Genomic DNA, 17,660 nt, shown 5'->3' with positions numbered 1-17,660 from the left:
CAACTCCTGGCCCTGCACAGAGCACCCCAAGAATCACACCATGCATCTGATAGCCTTGTCCAAACATTTCTTGAACTCAGGGTGATGTGACGGCATCCCTGGGGAGCCTGTTCCAGTGCCCAACCACTCTCTGGGTAAAAAACTTTTTCCTAATATCCAACTTAAGCTTCCCTTGACTCAGATTCAGGCCATTTCCTTGGTCCTGTCATTGGTCATCACAGAGAAGAGATCAGGGTCTGTCCCTCCTCTTTCCCTCACAAGAAAGTTGCAGACTGCAGTGAGGTCTCTCCTCAGTCTTCTCCAGACTGAACAGACCAAGTGACCTCAGCCATTCCTCATATGAGGAGCTTCCCCTCAAGGCCCTTCATCATCCTCACGGCCTCCTTTGGACACTCTCTAATAGCTTAATAACTCTCTTATATTGTGGTGACCACAGCTGCCTGCAGACCCACTTCTCCTTTGGGCCAGTTTGGACTGATGCCAGAACTAAGAAGTTCAGAGCATCTTAATGTTATTCTGCAGTGCAGTGATGGGATTCAAACACACAAAAAAAAAGAAGCAATAAAAAGCATCTAAACTCTGAGCCTTTCAGTTGGTGATCCTCTTTCAAAGGGCAAAGGAAGTTCACCTTGTAAAACACCTCCAAAGCAATTTACAAGAAGCCAGAACAGCAAGTATGATGTTTATTTTTAAATGAGGCTGGAAGCAACTCTGTGTGAGCAAACGACATAGTTTGCAATTAGAGAATCAGGAGGACATGCCTTATCCCTTCCTAGTTTCTTGTTACTTCCTCCTCCTTGAGAGCAGGTGGAAAGGACAAAGCATTTTAGACCTAACAGAGGGCTCCTACCTTAGTTGTTTCTGCATCTGCCGAATTTCCCAGGACTCAGAATACCCTTGGCTCAGCAAGTTGTCTGCCAGCTGCTGGAAAGCCACAACTCTTTTCCCAGCTGCTTCCAATTGATGTCGGAATGCATCGTATTTGGCACAAAGTTGCTTTAGAAGAGAAAACAAGTATAAAGAGAAAACCCCTTTTGAGTGCTCTCTTTTTCCAAACATACCTGCTCATCAGAGCACAGCCATAAAACATGTAATAAGCTGATAATACTTAGAGATAGACAAACTTCAGAGGATGACTGGATTCTACTTTCAAAGACCATGAGAAGCTTCAAACTCTTAGCCAAACATGAGGTTTGTGATGCAGATAGGAGGCATAAACATGATTACTGGGGATAGAAATAAGCATTCTGTGTGCAATGAATTTCAATTATAAAATTATGTGGTTTTACTTAATGAACGCAAATGCGTATTCAGTGCCATAAATGGATAATGTAGTCTGATTTTCAGGTTTAAAACACAAGCTATTTTGAAATAAATAATAAATACTATAAAAATGAAGATGAACAGGTGAATTGTAGTGATTTCTAACAGGCTGACATTGCAGTGATTTGTAACAGGCTGACATTAGATTGGATTCTATGCCATGTGTGAGGTCTGTATATCAGCAATCACAATTAAAAAGATTAAAAAAAAAAAAGGAAAAAATCCTAAATGGATACCATACTGAAATATCTACTTATTAAAAATAGAAAAGATTTGCTCTCTGAAGGTAGACATTTTAGCATGCAGCATGCAGTTGTTTCAGACAGCTCAGACCTCATGGTAACAGGATGCAATGCTGCCTGTTCTTCAGTCCTTCCCATCCACTTCACTCTTTTCTTCACCCAACCATCTTCCAGGTATTGATACTTACTTCTTACTTTATCTTTTAAGTTTTCAATGACAATCTTAGTATCTGTTTAGAGTCTCACTACATATAGTTTATTTGATTTTTTAATCTGCTACTCAAAAAACTCACCAAAACATGTTCATAATCATTTCCATGGTCTTTGGAGCTGGCTGTCTGTTTCTGCTGAGTGATCCAGTCTTCCAGATCTTCATATTCTTGTAGAAACTCATGCAAGAGAAGAGTTTCATCGAGCTTCTTCCCTCTGTTGGGGGAAGGAGACAAGATAATATAATTAATAATAAAAGAGAAGGGCTATCAGTAACTTTCTTCCAATGAATCCCTAAAACCTCTCACCATCAAAATTCATTCTCTGTAATGAAAGGGCTGATTATTTCTCAGATTTGGAAATGATGATTGTAGGATGACAGCTGTCAGACAGGTCATGCTTGTCTCATGAGCTGAATTTCCCAGAAGGGTACTGTGCCTATCTGAACTCTTTTTCTGCTCTGTTTTTGATTTTGCCTGAGGTTTGTTGTTTTTGCTGGGTTTTTTTATTTCCATGAGAAAGAATCACCTTTATTTTTTTCCAGATCTGTCCTGATCTGTCTTTCTAAAGATAATTTAATTACTTGTGAAAATGAGAAGGAAATATGTGAAAATGAGCATCAGGAAAGCAGATGCTAGGAAAGCCTTTGGATGCAATTCTCATATTGCCTGTTCAGCAGAATTGCTCCAATCTGTTACATATTTCCAATGGTCTAGATTACTTTATAATTCAGCCAGACACTTTACAGCGCTTCCACAGCAAAAAAAAAAAAAAAAATCAATTTTCCATCTGTCAGCCTGCCATTGTGCAAATATTGCAGAAAAGAAGAATCTGGCTTCCCAGTTTGAGTCACAAATGTTCATCACAAGAGATGTTACTTGTTAAGAGTCCAGCCTAAGGAGAATGCAGATGAGAGGTGCAAACCAGAGCACCAAGAAGGTGCCACAAGACACAGGTTAACATTTAGAAAAATGAAAACATTTCTGTGTTCAACACACAGAAGTGTTTTGATATTTCTAGATTATTTCTTTTCCTGAAATTTTCAGTCACAGGTTTTTCTATAGATGCTTTTACTCCTTCAACTGTAAACAAGATTAAAAATAAAAGGTAAAATACCAGCATTTTCTTTAGGTTTAATTATTCTAGTATTCAGATTAATTTATTTGTTATTCTGCTTGCAGAATCCTCTTCCTTTTCTGAGTGAAATTTTTGCGGGGGAAAAATCAAAGTTGTTCAGACATTTTTTTTCTTTCTGAAAACAAACTGTAAGTGTTAAAATCCTTTGTACAAGCCAACTGTTCCTGTTGTAAATATCCTAATGTAATAATAACTGAAGGAAAGTGAAATTAAAAGTAAAGGATCATTCAAGAATAAAAACCTCTGTATACTAGCACAGTCACTGGGTACATAAATAAGTGAATTCATTATTGTGTCTCTTACAATATGTAAAAATCAAGCAATTTTAAAGTAACACTAAGGGAACATTCTAAAAATATTTTTCCAGTTGATAGCAGATTCTAAATACCACAAATGCAAGCCAGAATCTGGCACCTGAAGTCACTTTACAAGAGGATGAATAAAGATAAAGAGGAAATTGGTAGATATCAAATCCTTAATGTGTAGCAAAACTCCTTGAATAAATTGTAGAAGTCATGTTTAGTAAAGTGAAAAGCTCATAAGTGCACAGAATTATAATGTAGAAAAAAGCAATTTCCTAAATATAATTGAAAAAAGAGGAGAGAATATAATTTGATTGTAAAATTAAGAAGTAAAATAAAATTAATAACAAGAACAATATTATAATGATAATGAATTACTTATTTATAACATAATGAATATAAATTCCAGTGAAGTAACTGGAGATATCCTTTGTGGATCTCAGTGGGCTTTGAATCTAATCTAGGATCCAAGGGGGAGTTCTGGTTTATACCTTGCTGCTGCTAGCTCCTGCAGCTCCTGGAGTCTAGAATGAACTTGTTCCTTTGGTGCATCAACCTCAATACACTGGATGGAGCCCACAAGAGGAAGAGTTTGGGCACTTTCACTCAGTTCTTTCAACAAATCTTGGTAAATGGCAATCTCATGCTCCAGTGCCTGACAAAGAAAAATGAATTGAGAGCCAGTTGTCCGAGATAGCCACTGCCGGTGAGCAGCCTAGGGTGCAGTGACTGAAAAAGAAATATTTTTGGGAAGGATGGGACATTTCCAAGACCTGAATAATTTTAGAGTATTTTCTAGCAACATTAAAAAAAATTGTACAGAAATTCAAACCAATTAAATGAATAAAGACAATTAGAATTCCCTGATGGAATATTAGGTAAAGTATTTCTGGATTAATACTTTATCTGTATCTTTGATTTTAGGAAAAAATTACAAGGCTTCTGGACACATCTGTTGAAACTGAAAAGCAGATAGTCAGATTTGGCCTCAGAGGAATATGAGAATATTCACCATCTGCCTTTTCCCCCAAACTACATTTTACCAACCAAGTCAGTAAACTGCACTGATCTCTTCTATCAATCTATCCATATGTAGACATATATCAATGCAAAATGTTGTAGATGGCTGGGCACTCAACTACCAATAAGACAAACAATTTTATGACTGCAGAGGGACCAAAAGATCAGGCTAGCCCACAGAATTTAGGCAGAGAAATACCTTATGTTTCTTGATGAGTTTCAGTGTTCCATCTTCATCTTTACCATAGTCCTTGCTTGTCACGAGTGGATATTTTTCTGCTATCCAAGCCTCCAGGTCTGATGTATTCATTAAAAACTATCAGTTAAAGAGAAAACAAATAAGCTTCCACTTTCAAAACATTAATGACATTTTTTTCTTACCTAATAAATTCTAAATAGATGGTGCACTGTAAGGCTTACCGTAATGTTTTATTTAATATTTAATTCACTGTTCTCTGTGAAATCATAAAATAATGAAGAGATCACAGATGGAAGACTTCAGTGCAGGATAACTAAGTGTATAATATCAGTGGGACATCTCTCCTTCCTCTGCCTGAGAAGTTAAAATCACTGTAAGAATCAGGCTTCATAAAGTCTACGGTCCTGACAAGTGTGTTCATATATAGAGGAAATAAAGGCCAGATGATCAAATGGAACATACTTTAACTGGGGCTGTGAACTCCATGCAAATGCTGTTTGTTTCTACAAAACTGCATGTACCACCTGAGTAACTGAACTCCTAAATGACCCACTGATGACAGAAAATTTGGATTATCGATATAAATATCTGCATGCCATTTTTAGTTTTATTTTTTTAAACAGGATAAGCATGAAGGTCCAGAAGCCTACTGAAAAGAATGAAGTCAAATTCCCTAACTTGTTCTGAGAGTATCTGACAGTATTTGAGAGTATCTGTTCCTCAGTATCATTTTATTGCCTGGAAAATTGTTGCATGGAACAGGTAAAGAATGGATAGCACAAGAAATCCTCTCTTTTCTGATTTCCATGCCATAATTCTCCAGTATGAAGGGCCAGTTCAGGATTCATTACATCAATAAGTTGAAGCCTGAGACTGTGTAAAGACACAGAGAAAGGAGCTACTACTGGGAGAAATGTGTGTTCTGTGCACAGCTGTATGGGATGGGTATAGAACCCAAGGGAACCTGTAGGGCAGCAGGGGGAGAGTGGGGGCTGCATTCAGCTGGGCAGTCCACACCTCTATTCCCATGAGTCTGGCCTCAAGCAGCTGGAGAGAACACCAGCCCCAGCAAAGCTGGTTTTTTATTCACTTTAACATTTTGGTCCTCTTGTTCATCTGAAGAAGCTACTGTGCAAGCTCTTTGCTTTAATTTGTACCTCCTGGAAGCCAACTGAGTGCTGCAGCTGCTTCATCCTTTCCTCAGAGGATGTCTCCAAGCCCTGCCAGGCAGTCAGAAGCTCCTGGCATTTCTCACTTATTTTCTGAGCTGATGGGTGCTGGTCGACAATCATTGCCTTTCCTTTATCCAGGACACGCTGGACTTGCTGTTTGTGGGCATTCACTTCTGCCTGCAGTTCCTGGGAATGAGGGAAAAGAAAAAATAAGAATAAAGGATATGTGAGGACAAGTAAATTCTATGTGCTCCTAATCCTAAGCAAAGCTGGCAGCTGATGGCAGTGGGCAGAGTACAGCAAGTGGACACCAGGACTGTCTTATTCCTGCAGCCTTGGTCAGTGGTGCCAGAGCATTATGCCACACATAATGCTCTGCTCTCGGTACTGCCCTCGAGGGAGGAGGGAAGGGTGTGTAAGGAAGCAGCACACATCCCCTAACTTCCCTACACCAAAGCCCTCTCTTTACCATGCTCCTGCCCCTTGCCCTGTCCAGCAGCCAGGGAGATTTGGGAGAAGGAGCAGATCACAGGCTGAGACAAAAAGCTGGTGGAATCAGAAAAAAATGTTGAGCTGGTGATGCAAAAATAAAATACCCAAGATGATGAAGGGGCTGGAGGATGATGCAAAGAGAGACACTGTCATCAGTACCATGAAAACTATTGAACTACTGCTCCATAAATCCTCCCCACCAGTCTCATAAATGTTCTCATGAAATTTGCAATTAAGGTGCTACAAAATCCAGCATTGCTTGTGGTGCAGGACAGCTGAGGTACCACTCTGGCTGTGAGGAACTGCTACAAAGAATCAAACTCCCCAGAAATTAATGTTAACCTCTCCTTATAAATACAGTGGCTGTAGATTGTCCAGACCATTTTAAAATCTGTAGAGATTTAAGATAATTGCTAAATGCCTGTTATATGCTCTCCTAGAAAATCCAGTGTACACAAACTTCAATATACAATTTATAATGAAGACATAAGCAGAAAACTACAATAGTTTTATTTTGTTTACTCTTTTCCATGTAGTGTCAAATGCACTAGGTTTTTTTATCCTTTTTTTAATGGGAAGAGCTATACAATTTCTCACATTAATAATTCTCCATAATACGACCAATTTTGCAGTTCTCACAGGAATGTTGTATTTGTTCTGAAAATCATCACCACTGTGCTGATTTGTGTCGATCCACTGAACCTTTTTATCTGGACCAGAGAAGGAATCAGTGAATGTACTCATTGGAAGTTTTGACTGTGCAGGGGTGGGTGCAGGTTTGTAGGCTGAGGTGAAGTGTAGTGGGTAACCACACTATAAAAGACTTGAATAAAGGAGGTACCTTGTGCTTTTGCAACAGGTTTTGAGCCGCATCCAAGGACTTCCCGCAGTTGGTGGAATGGGCAATAGGCAGGCGCTCATTGATCCAGTTCAGTTCCATGTCATGATAATGGTAGAACTCATAAAGATCCACAGCAGCTTCCAGCAACTTATGCCTCTCATAAAGAGGCGCTTGCAAAGACTCAAACCTAGGGGTCATCCATTAAATACATGTTAAAACAAAGCTTGATCCTCATTCTGCCAAGGGAATTAGACGACAACACCATCATGGAGATTTTGAAGCACTGGAAACTTCTTTGCAATTAAATTTCAATGTTTAGTAGTTGCTGCACATACAAGGATTCCTTGGCAACAAGACCTATATGATAACGCTAAATGTAAGCAGAGAAAAAATGATTTACACTTTTAAAGTCCTAGGTTTGTCCTGTGATGTATTGAATGCTGGATCACTGTACCTCTTACAAAGCAGTGGATGAAGTGGGGATAAGAAAGGGACTAGAGGAGGAGTGCAGCTGGCAAGGAGAAATGTTCAGTCATAAAGGCTGAGGTGGGTCAACAGGCAGCTGTGTAGGTACCGATCAGGTCCAGCTGGAAGGAAAAATCTTTCCCGAGTATGGGTTAAACTTAATCAACCAAGAGAATTTTTTAGAAGGTAGAATAAAAATGCTATTTGTCACAAGAACAAAAAAACCAGAGGGACACTGTACCTTTTCAGATATTTCTGTGTTTCATCCAGAATCCTCTGGGAGTCAAAGTGATTGGTGGCCATTTTCCTTGCATGAGATACAATGGCATTCATTTTCTCTGCCAGCTCACGTGTCTCATTTTCCAGCTGCCTGTGCTGCTTGAGTAGATCACGGCTCGAGCGCAAATCATGGCCTGTCTCAGATTCCTGAAGAACTTTCTCAATTTTTTCTATCTTCTTTTTGGCATCCTGCCAGGAAAAGATTACAGCACACTCATACTGTCCTTTCAACACTTTCTGTCACTCACCCCCTCCTATGACAGCTTCCTGGACACAATTTTTAAATCCAATTGTCCTTTCTTGGTAATATGATGTCTGGATGTCTCAAAGAGACATCTTCTGAGAATATTTTGTTTTGTGAACTATTTTGGAGTACTCTTCTCTCTGAAACACTAAAACACATCATTGAAAACTGTCTCTTTGAAATATCTTCCAGCAACACAATATAAAAGTGTTACACAATCTTGAAAGACTTCAGATTGTAGCTATAACTCAACAGCAATTCCATTCATAATGGTCTCACAACAGCTTCGCAGCATATTTGTCCTTGTTATAAAATTTGACTGGATGACCTTGTGCTTAATACAGTGTCATGCCTGCAGCCCCAGACTGCCTCCAGACAAGCAGTTATGTGTGCATAGCACTGACCCCTACAGAGTTTGGGTTGTTTTCCCAGTACAGGATGGTCACACAGATGCAGTGTCGAGCCCAAGTTCAACAGCCTCATGCTTTGCTGGCTGTTATCATGCTCATAAACTTGAAGTTAGCTTGGATAGTATAATATTGGGGTTTCTTTCCAGGAACTGCAGACGAAATGGAGACCTTAAAAACCACTTCTGTCTGGATGGTATTCTATTTTATGTGGTGTCCACACAATAGAGGAACCAGGCTCCTAGGCTATTCCTCCCCTCTGTTCCTCATGACTTCCTGACCTGCAGCAGTTCCATAAGCTGTTCCTGCTGTCCAGCTTGTCTCAGTTTGTCACCTCGCTCTATCATCTTGCCATACAATTCCCTCCACTTCCTCTGAAGCTCTGACATCTTCTCCTGGACAGAAACTGCGGCGTAATGGTTGTCTTGAATCAATTGATTTCCTTTCTGGAGAAACACAGAGCATCACTTTATTAGCAGTCAGCATCTATGACTTTCGGTACAAGATGGAAAACAACTCCAAAGCTGCCTTCACCTTAATCAGTGTTGTAAAGTGCTCCTCATTAGCCAACATTTCCTTCTCAGCAGCCTCATGCCACTTCAGCTTGCGTAGAACATTTGTTGGATCTCGATAGGATTCATCTGATGCAATCTTGTACTTCTCTTCCATCCATAACAAAAGCTCAGCAGCATCACGATTAAACTCCTTACAGAAAACAAACAGGATTAAATTGATTTAACTAATGAAGAAGTATGATCTTGAACTATAGATGAGGTTTTAAGCCATCATAATATCTCTTGGTCTCTTTTTTACCACATTTACTAATCTGTTGCCTGTAATTGTCAGTGAAGTTTTGCATTGTTGATAGAATATTTTAACCAGAAGAGGACCAGTCCTCCAGTATAACTTCATATCTCAGCATAGAAACTAAGCTTGGTGCCAAACTTTGATTAACTGCACTAAGTTATTAAGGCCCAGAACAATAGTAAGTAATGAACAGAATAAATTTAACCAGTAGACAAAGCATTCTATTGATATTTTTCATTCAGAGTCTCGTCTTTTTTAAAAATTTTTTTCCATGGTTATAGCTTTGTAAGTTTTATTGCCAGTGCATCATCGAATCCCCGGAAAAAAAAGCTCTGTCCCACAGCCAAAGAGAAAGTGAGCTGTAGTAGGAATGTTCAGCACTGTGAGTTTTTGTCTCATATTAAGACAAAGGGTAAAACTCCAAATTCACAGATGCCTGACCAAATCTGCAGTATCAGTTACCTGTAGTTGTAGGGAATCCAACAACCTCTGTTTTCGCTTGGCATTGCTTTGTATCAGTTGCTCCCACCTTCTCCGGAGAGTGACCATTCTCTCTTCAATACTGCCATGAAAAACAGAAAGTCCAATGCAGTACTAAAACTGCTTCCCCTTGCTGGTGCTGCAGTCATGACTGTGATATAAACGTAATCTAGTTTCTACAACTTTGCTGACAGGAAAAAGGGATATAAGGCCCTGTCCCATCACCATGTTGGGCTCACCTGGAGAGCAGATATTGCTTGCTAGCTGGTCAGGATTTTCCTCTTGTATGGCTGTGTCACATTAGTGCACTGCAGCCATACATTGGAACACTGAGACCTCCCTGTGCTCTGAATATTCCATAGTTATGTAATTGTTATATTACTTATAATTAACTAATAACTTCCACTTGGGTGTAAGTGCAATGAGGCTTTGGAATGATTTTCTAATGGTAGTAGTGCTGGCAAGAAATCAGATCTTAAGGGCAGTTTTATAAATTTGTGGAGGGAGTGTCCAAGACATTATCACTTATGATCACAAGAACACAGTCTTCTGATCCAAGAGGTCCATTCTAACCCTCCATTTCTAATTCTTGTTTGCAAAGGAGTCCCCTTACTAGATCCTAGTGGCTCTAGGACAGAGAAAGGAATTACAGGCTAACAGTTCAGCTTGGACAAAAACATGAAGGAGATGCTCCTGAAGAATTTTGCTTCAGTAACTTTTTGAAAGCAAACCGTATTTCTATAATTTGTCAGTATATGTGATACTGACAAATTAAGGAGTTCCTTTTCTGTAGGCATTTAATGAGTTTACTCTAAAGAAGTTTATCACTATGTGTAATTTATGATACAAAACAAATTATTCTAGTGTTGTGCCTAATGCCACATTTAACCTAAAGCTCATTTGTCCTAAGAGCACAGGAAATCTATTTTTTGAAAATAATTCTTTTTGGCTCCCTTATTCATCAAATTGTGGATTGGAGGTCAACTAATTTCTCCTCAGAGAAAATTTTTCATTTCACATGGATCACTGGATCATTTATTAAAGCTAAATAAAAAAGCAATGGGTTTGGACTCACACATGAGATGCAAAGTGCCTGCTCTCGAGTAGGTTCACCCCATTTTCATTGAGTGCTTCCACTCGTCTCTTCAGTGCCATCAGCAGTTGTTCAAATTCCTGATGCTGCTTCAGGAGGCTTCGAACAGCATCTACATGGTCCTGCATTTGAAAAAGAAAATTTGATCAGGACTTTTCTTGCTCTTATTGTTTCTGTATCAGTGAAAAAAAAAAAAAAGTTGGACCTTACTTTCCTCCTTCTCTCTCAGGCAGGAAATAGGGTATACATTTTGCATGAGCCCAAGGATGTTCAGGGCTACAAACAAGGGGCACGTTTGCATCATATCTAGTTTCTCTGTTCTATGTTTCCATTATGGTTCCATTTTCACCTTTTAAGAAAATCTGCATTCTAAATTTATGTTCCCACTCTGGCCCATGTAGGGATATGCATTACAAAAGACTAACTTGCAAAACTTTATTCCACTCAGTTGATCCCAAAGTATCAATGTTTTGGGTTCAGCTGAGAACATAAATGGGAGTGAGAGACCACAACCTCCTTCTTCACTGATTCTGTGAATATTGTCTGCATTTGTTTTTTGCTTCATATGCTTTAATATTCTTACATTAATGAAATAAAAAGCTTTTTATTTTAAAAAAAAAGATTGCATTTTTACTTGAAAAGAAATTACTATGTTTAAGTGGAAACCTTATTTTTTAATGGATGAGTCAATTTTATATAAACCATATGACATGTACAAACAGCAACAAATCACAACCCTAGCTGTTTTAAAATTTTTTTGAGGGACAATGAGCTTTGTTCTCATTAAGGTGAGTAAGAACACAAGAATGTTAATAAGATCCTGAAAGTCTAGTTCCCAAGCATGGAAATGCCGTGATCAGAAGAATAAAGAAGCCATTCTAATAAAGAAGGTTGTTGCTACTCCCTGGATGGGGAGAAGAAGCAGGAGGAAACAAGATCAGCTGCTGTCCATACCCCCAGGTCATCCCCCCGGAGAAAGGCCTCATGGCCAGAGAGGGCTGCATTGATACGGTCTCCCTCCCTATTGAACTTCTGCAATTCCAGGCCATCCTGCAGCTTTTTCCATCGCTTTTCCCACATTTCCTCCAGCTCTTTGCTCTCCTTGGCAAGCCTCTCCATGGTCTGGTGGACATCTCGGCTCCTGTTGTTACTGGGTTGTTGGTCGACTACTTTGCGCCCAAGCTCTTCAAGCTGCAGAAATCTTCCCAGAGTCAAAAAGAAAAATGAGACCTCACTGCATGAGGGAATACGAATTCTCTTTCATCACAGCTCTTTGGTCTCTTGACAGCACCAATACACCAAGTTTCCCTCCCTCCCTATTACCTTTTCCCTGCAGGTTATGCACTACAAAGTGCAGCTGTTTTATTGCTCAGAGATACAAGCTGGAGGCAGTAGGTGAGATTTCTCCATTGGGACTGAAAGCCCACATAAGCAGGCTTTCATATTTAAAGGGAAAGGAGGGCCAACAGTATCTGGAAATTCATAGCAGTGCAGAAGAAGAACTGAAAATGATGGCAAATGGAAGCATAAGGCCTGAGAAGGAATGGGGTACTGGAAAGAAGTACAGATGGCACTTTCTGAGAGTGTCAGGAGAGATTGTGGAATTCTACTACTGCAAACACACAGCTCCTCCTTCCCCCTCCCCCAGCCTTCAGGATAATATGCAAAAGCTGACAAGATTTTATGTTTTGCAGTCTCCTTTTGTCATGAACATTCAAGTGAATGTGAATAAAATTTCAGTATCACCTTCATGCACAATTTATGTACATGATTTACACATTTCATTTTCACAGTACCGTTGTCATATCACCCCACTCTGCCCACCCTGCCAGAATCTCTCTACCTCTCATTCTGAGAGCCAATTTCTATCAGCAGGTCTTGATGTTCCTTCAGCAATTGCTCTGCAGATCCCACGTCCAGACCCATTTCTTCACTGCTCAGTTTCTCCCGAATGCCCTCTGCCCACAGCAGGAGCCTGCGGCTGTCTTGCAGGAAGGACTGCTGGTTTTGGGCCCACTGCAGAATGTCTCGCTTCTTTTGGATCTCCAGCTTGAGCTTTGCCAGAAGCCTCTCCATGTTTTCTACCTGCTCAGTGATGGCTCTGCTCTCTGCAGGGTTGGTGTCCTTGATCCTTCAATAAAATACATTCAACTGTATGAACACTTAGAGCTTGAACCAGTACTCTTTAAAAGGAATGGATCTGGATATTTAGAGTTCCATTAAAAAGAAAGTCAGCTAAGGCAACATATCCCCATTGTGAATGTACTGAAAACTTAAGTAAAAAACCTTAATATTTCAAAATTATTTGTGCAAATTTCCTTTGCACAATTATCTGCTATTCTCCTACCATCACCCTTGCTTCCCTTAATTACCCTCTTTCAGGACCTAAGTGATACCTGCACATTTTGAAGTAGGTAACTAACACTAGTAAGAGAGGATATTTAGAGCTACAAACAATCCTGTGGTATTCATCCTTCTACAGCTGCGAAGTCTGGAACAAAGTCACCCAGTCACCCAGCCACACTCAAGAGAAATCAGCTCAATCCAGCAGGCAAGTGAGTTCTTTGGTTTTCTAGAAAGAGAAACTTCAAAAGCTGCTCTTTCTCTTTATAGCCATAATTTGCAGCATGGTCTTAGAGAACTAGCAAAGAAAGTGAAAATATAAAGAAGGTTCCTTACGATTTTGCAACACTCCTCAAGTACTCAATTTTCCTCTCTGTCACCAGGACCTCTCTCTCAATTGTGTAGAGTTTGCGCTTGTCTGACTCCAGTCCAGCAGGCAAGTTCCCTGGCTCCAGATCCCTGAGTTGGACCATCTTGTCTTGCAGGAGTACCCCTATGCTCTGACAGTCCTGAAGAAATGTCCTCACATCAGCCACTCCAATCAGCTCAGAGCCTTTCTCCTCCTTCAGTGTTTCCATGGATTGCCACCTTGAAGTGAGATGATAATTTGTAGCCATTGTTATAAATGAACTGTATCTGCTTTCTGTTCAGAAAGAGTTTTGTATATAGATTACATCAGGATTTAAATGTTTGGGATGGGTGGGGGTGAATACCAGCACTCCCTCACAACATCAAAGTTCATATCAGTGTCATCTCCAAAACTGGGACCTGCTCAGGTGACTAGAACACTCTGAACACGATGCAATTAAATAACCATGGTCAAAATCAGGACCTGCCTATGCCTACTGAGTGACATGGTAGCAGGAATTCATTCACAACAGATACTAAATACTCTTAGTGAAGTCAAACATGATTTGATGCTCCTTTCAAGATTTGTGAAGTATGCCCTCACCCTGATGCTTAAGTAACCAAATCAGCTGCAGCACTGCAGAGCTACTCTGAATACAACATCATCACCTGTGGATGAATTCACATTGTGCTTTAACAGGCACACAAAAATTTCTACAGTTTAAGCAATTTGGTACCAGGGTCCTAGGAGCTCCCCTCAGTCCCGGAGACACGGCACTGAGCTCAGGGCCAGCCTACAGCCAGCTGAGGGCTGCCCCTTTCCCGTCGGTGGCACTGCTGTCTAGAAGGGTCTGGAATAGCCAGCTCTCCAATTATTCCTGTTAAACAATCCTCTGCTTATCAGTAGCACTTTTACCTGATGTTGATCTTTTCCATCCAAGTCTGGATCTCAAAATACTTGCTGGGACTGATCTTCCCATATTTAGCAGCTAAGTTTTCAATGTCTTCCAACTGGCCTTTGCCTGCAGCCAGTTCCGTTAAAAATCTCTAAAATGGAAAAATACAATAATGAAGAACATGAGGTTTTTCTGTTTCTGTGGACACAATTCTCTATCATCTCTTACATCCACTCATATCCCTCTTCCATAGGTGGCCTCTTCCCTTGCCTGCCTTCTTCATGCACACGTGTGCACACAATTCCCCTGCATCCCCCTGCCCTCCCTGGTGTGCACACTGTGCACGTATGTCCCACTCCACTGGGATGCAAGTGCACTGATGGATTTTTTCATAATTTGGTACTTTTTAAAAGTGATGCAAGCTAAATGACAGAAAGAATCCTTGTGTACCATGGTATTTGTACAGGATACCGTGTTCACAGGAAGATAAAGGGACACAGTCACATCAGCTTCAGTAATTTGGCATAGTCTGTACAGAAGAAATATCTGGCCTATGCATGACTCTCTAAGTTGAAATTAATGAAAAGGCTCTCAAAACGTAATTTCTCAATTTTATAATTTTTCTTAAGGTAAAATTGATTAAAAAGGTGTCATCTGGGAAGAGGAAAAAGGGATACCTGATATTTCTGCTGCATGACCTCCACATTGTCTGCTTGTGGTTGAAGAGTGCGGAAAATGTTCTCTTTATCTCTCATCCATGACTGAAATTCTTCGCAAGAGCTACAGAAGCGATAATATCCAATCATCTCCTCCAGAGCCTTTCTTCTGTCCTATAAGAGAGATGAAGACTTAACTATTGTTGTAATAACTCCTTACCATTTGAAGCTACAGAAAAAAGATCCTTCCATTTAAGCTACCATACACATAGTATTAATACCTTAGCAGTTTTTCCAGACACTGCTGAAAGAGAACAGAACTTGAAATTTTAAGATCACAATATTTCTTCTAGAGCAACAGTGGTTTAAATGCGTAAGAGAATAATTTGGAGAGTGCTCAGCCTCTGGACAGTAAGGAAGGCTGCTGTGCAACCTGCTGCTGCTTGCTGAAGGCATAAGGCAGCAGTTTCTAGAATATGTAAAAGTCACATACAACATGTTTGTGTCAGTCTTTAGGGCATGATTAGAGCAGGTGTGAGTGAAGAGCAGCATATTAGCAAAATACAGGTTGCAGTTTATTTTTTCTGGTGTCAGGCAAGAAAGCCTGGTGATTGAGGAGCTACAAGAAGCAAAAATTAAGATGGGAAAAGAAAAGGATTACACAAAAGAATCTGCTTTTCGTGGACTAAAATACTGGAATATAAATGGGAAATTTGCCCACATAAAATCTGTTTTGATAAAAAACTTCAATGATAATCTCAAGGCTTGAAGTCCTACAGGAATTAACAGGATTGAGGCACATTATTAAACTGAAAAGCAGAAGCCAGCAAAGCACTTAATTTCAATTTTTCACTGGTTTGGATTTTTTCATGAACTGCACAGCAGAAGGGGATATTATACCTCAGCCATGCTCTGTAGATGTTCATAAAGTGAATCTATTTCTTCTTGGGTCTTCCAGATATTCTCTGGAAGAAAATGATCATCCAGACTTGAGGTTCCAGTGGATGCAGTTTCAGATGTTGCCCAGGTTCGACTGAATGGTAGCTTAGTTGCCTTTTGGTTTAAGTCACTTGGGGCTTCCCTCTTTGTCATCTGTTAAGAAAAATTTAACAAAATCAATGGATAAGAATTTCTGATTTGGATAAAATTTCACTTGGAAGGAAAATTTGGATTTGCTAGCTCAAATCACAGCAGTCTGACCCTTTAAACCAAAAACTTCCAGTATTTTTTGGGAACTGTTTCCATTGTTTTATTCTGAGAAATTAATTTAAAAACCTGAAAAATATTTTGGTTTTGCTTAAAGAAGAAGTTTAATTCAGCTCATTTTAAAATGTATTGATACAGTAAAAATTCTCATTTTCTGCCCAAATCAAAATTGTTTGGTTGGAGAAGCTTTTTTATTTTCAGGAGTGCCAACAAAGCAAGGTAACTAACTGCGCTCATGGTTATCTTTGTGGTGATTTTTCAGCACCTGAACACTTCCAGTTTCAAAATCTGTGAGTGCCCTAGTGAACCAATACTTCTATTTGTGCATCAACACCATCTTGTCATGTGCTTTTTCACATTTCATAGCAAAGTAATAAAATATTTTTCTAATAAAAATTAATGTTGGATTGATGAGGTAAAGGAAAGACCACAATACATGCCCATTGCTCTCAAATTTACTGGGCTAAACATTGAGTGAATATAGACATTTAACATAAACTATGAAATGTGTCATTCATTCATCTCCCCTGAATTCTGTTATTAAATGAGCTGATTTCAGGTAAAAAGTTCCTTTTCTAGTCAGTGAAAAAGAAGGGCATCTGAAGAGCTTGACTTCATCTCATTTGTTTTAATAATAAGGGATGGAATGAGCTGCTCCTGGAGTTGTGGGATAGTTCTTCACTACATTAAGGTATCAGAAGAATTTGTAAGGATGTTTTGATTAAATGTCTGCTTTTTAAAGATTATTAAAATTAATAATTTTATGAGAATAAAGAATGAGAATGTATTTCGGAGGACCATTAGAGTTAATAACATGGATGAGAGCATTTCTAGCACTTTAAAGAATACTAACTAGGTGTGCTATGAGCAGAAAGTAACTTCTTTTTCGCTTAAAAATTTCTCCCAGTTCTAATTAAAAACCTAATTTGGAATATTCTATTTGGGTAAAACAAATAAAAAATTAATAATCAAAAAAAAATTTCATTTTTTTCGACATTCTTCAACACAGCGTGACACAGTCCCTCCCCAGCTTACTGCAGCTGGAGCGTGCTGCGCTGCGATGTCAGCCTGCTCCTTGAGGCGCCTCATCTCGGAGGAATAGGCTGCGATCTCCTCCTCCAGGCGCAGGTGACGGTGCAGCAGCGCTTCGGCGCCCGACTCGTCCTTGCCGTAGTCCTGGCTGGCGAGCAGGGGCTGCCTCTCCCGCAGCCACGAATCCGCTTCATCGACGTCGGCAAAGTACTGAGGGAGCACAGGGAGAACAACACTTGGATTTATGCTGGAAGTAGCATATCCAGCTCCTTCCTCTTTGTAAAATTATGAATAAGGGGAAATTCCGTTAGGTCTGTAGTCTTCAGGTTACTTCCAGGTGTTGTGACAGCTATGGATAAAGTAACTCTAAGCTCGTGATGTATTTCATGCTCACAACACAGCTAATTCACAGAATTATAGTGAGTAAAGAGATTCAAGGATTGCCTATGTAGCTGCTTAAAAACTC

General features: G+C 39.7%; 1 protein-coding gene across 1 annotated transcript in view; it reads right to left on the bottom strand.

Annotated features, from left to right (window-relative positions):
* The window catches only part of SPTBN5 (spectrin beta, non-erythrocytic 5), a 90,178-nt gene that overhangs the window by 58,507 nt on the left and 14,011 nt on the right, over positions 1 to 17,660 (bottom strand). Inside the window, exons 11-28 of the mRNA XM_064714316.1 lie at positions 17,198 to 17,404; positions 15,857 to 16,048; positions 14,978 to 15,130; positions 14,321 to 14,451; positions 13,393 to 13,644; positions 12,557 to 12,844; positions 11,668 to 11,914; positions 10,696 to 10,835; positions 9,603 to 9,702; positions 8,868 to 9,038; positions 8,615 to 8,779; positions 7,645 to 7,871; positions 6,939 to 7,125; positions 5,591 to 5,791; positions 4,434 to 4,550; positions 3,706 to 3,869; positions 1,859 to 1,991; positions 851 to 996 (exon numbers count right to left, since the gene is read on the bottom strand). Of these exons, the coding sequence (XP_064570386.1) occupies positions 851 to 996; positions 1,859 to 1,991; positions 3,706 to 3,869; positions 4,434 to 4,550; positions 5,591 to 5,791; positions 6,939 to 7,125; positions 7,645 to 7,871; positions 8,615 to 8,779; positions 8,868 to 9,038; positions 9,603 to 9,702; positions 10,696 to 10,835; positions 11,668 to 11,914; positions 12,557 to 12,844; positions 13,393 to 13,644; positions 14,321 to 14,451; positions 14,978 to 15,130; positions 15,857 to 16,048; positions 17,198 to 17,404 (3,221 nt within the window). The remainder of the gene's footprint in view (positions 1 to 850; positions 997 to 1,858; positions 1,992 to 3,705; positions 3,870 to 4,433; positions 4,551 to 5,590; positions 5,792 to 6,938; positions 7,126 to 7,644; positions 7,872 to 8,614; positions 8,780 to 8,867; positions 9,039 to 9,602; positions 9,703 to 10,695; positions 10,836 to 11,667; positions 11,915 to 12,556; positions 12,845 to 13,392; positions 13,645 to 14,320; positions 14,452 to 14,977; positions 15,131 to 15,856; positions 16,049 to 17,197; positions 17,405 to 17,660) is intronic.

This window comes from Zonotrichia leucophrys, chromosome 5, assembly GCF_028769735.1.
Source record: "Zonotrichia leucophrys gambelii isolate GWCS_2022_RI chromosome 5, RI_Zleu_2.0, whole genome shotgun sequence".
NCBI classification, from domain to species: domain Eukaryota; kingdom Metazoa; phylum Chordata; class Aves; order Passeriformes; family Passerellidae; genus Zonotrichia; species Zonotrichia leucophrys.
The sequence above is the reverse complement of the archived record's forward strand: the minus strand, read 5'-3'. Positions and strand labels throughout refer to the sequence as shown.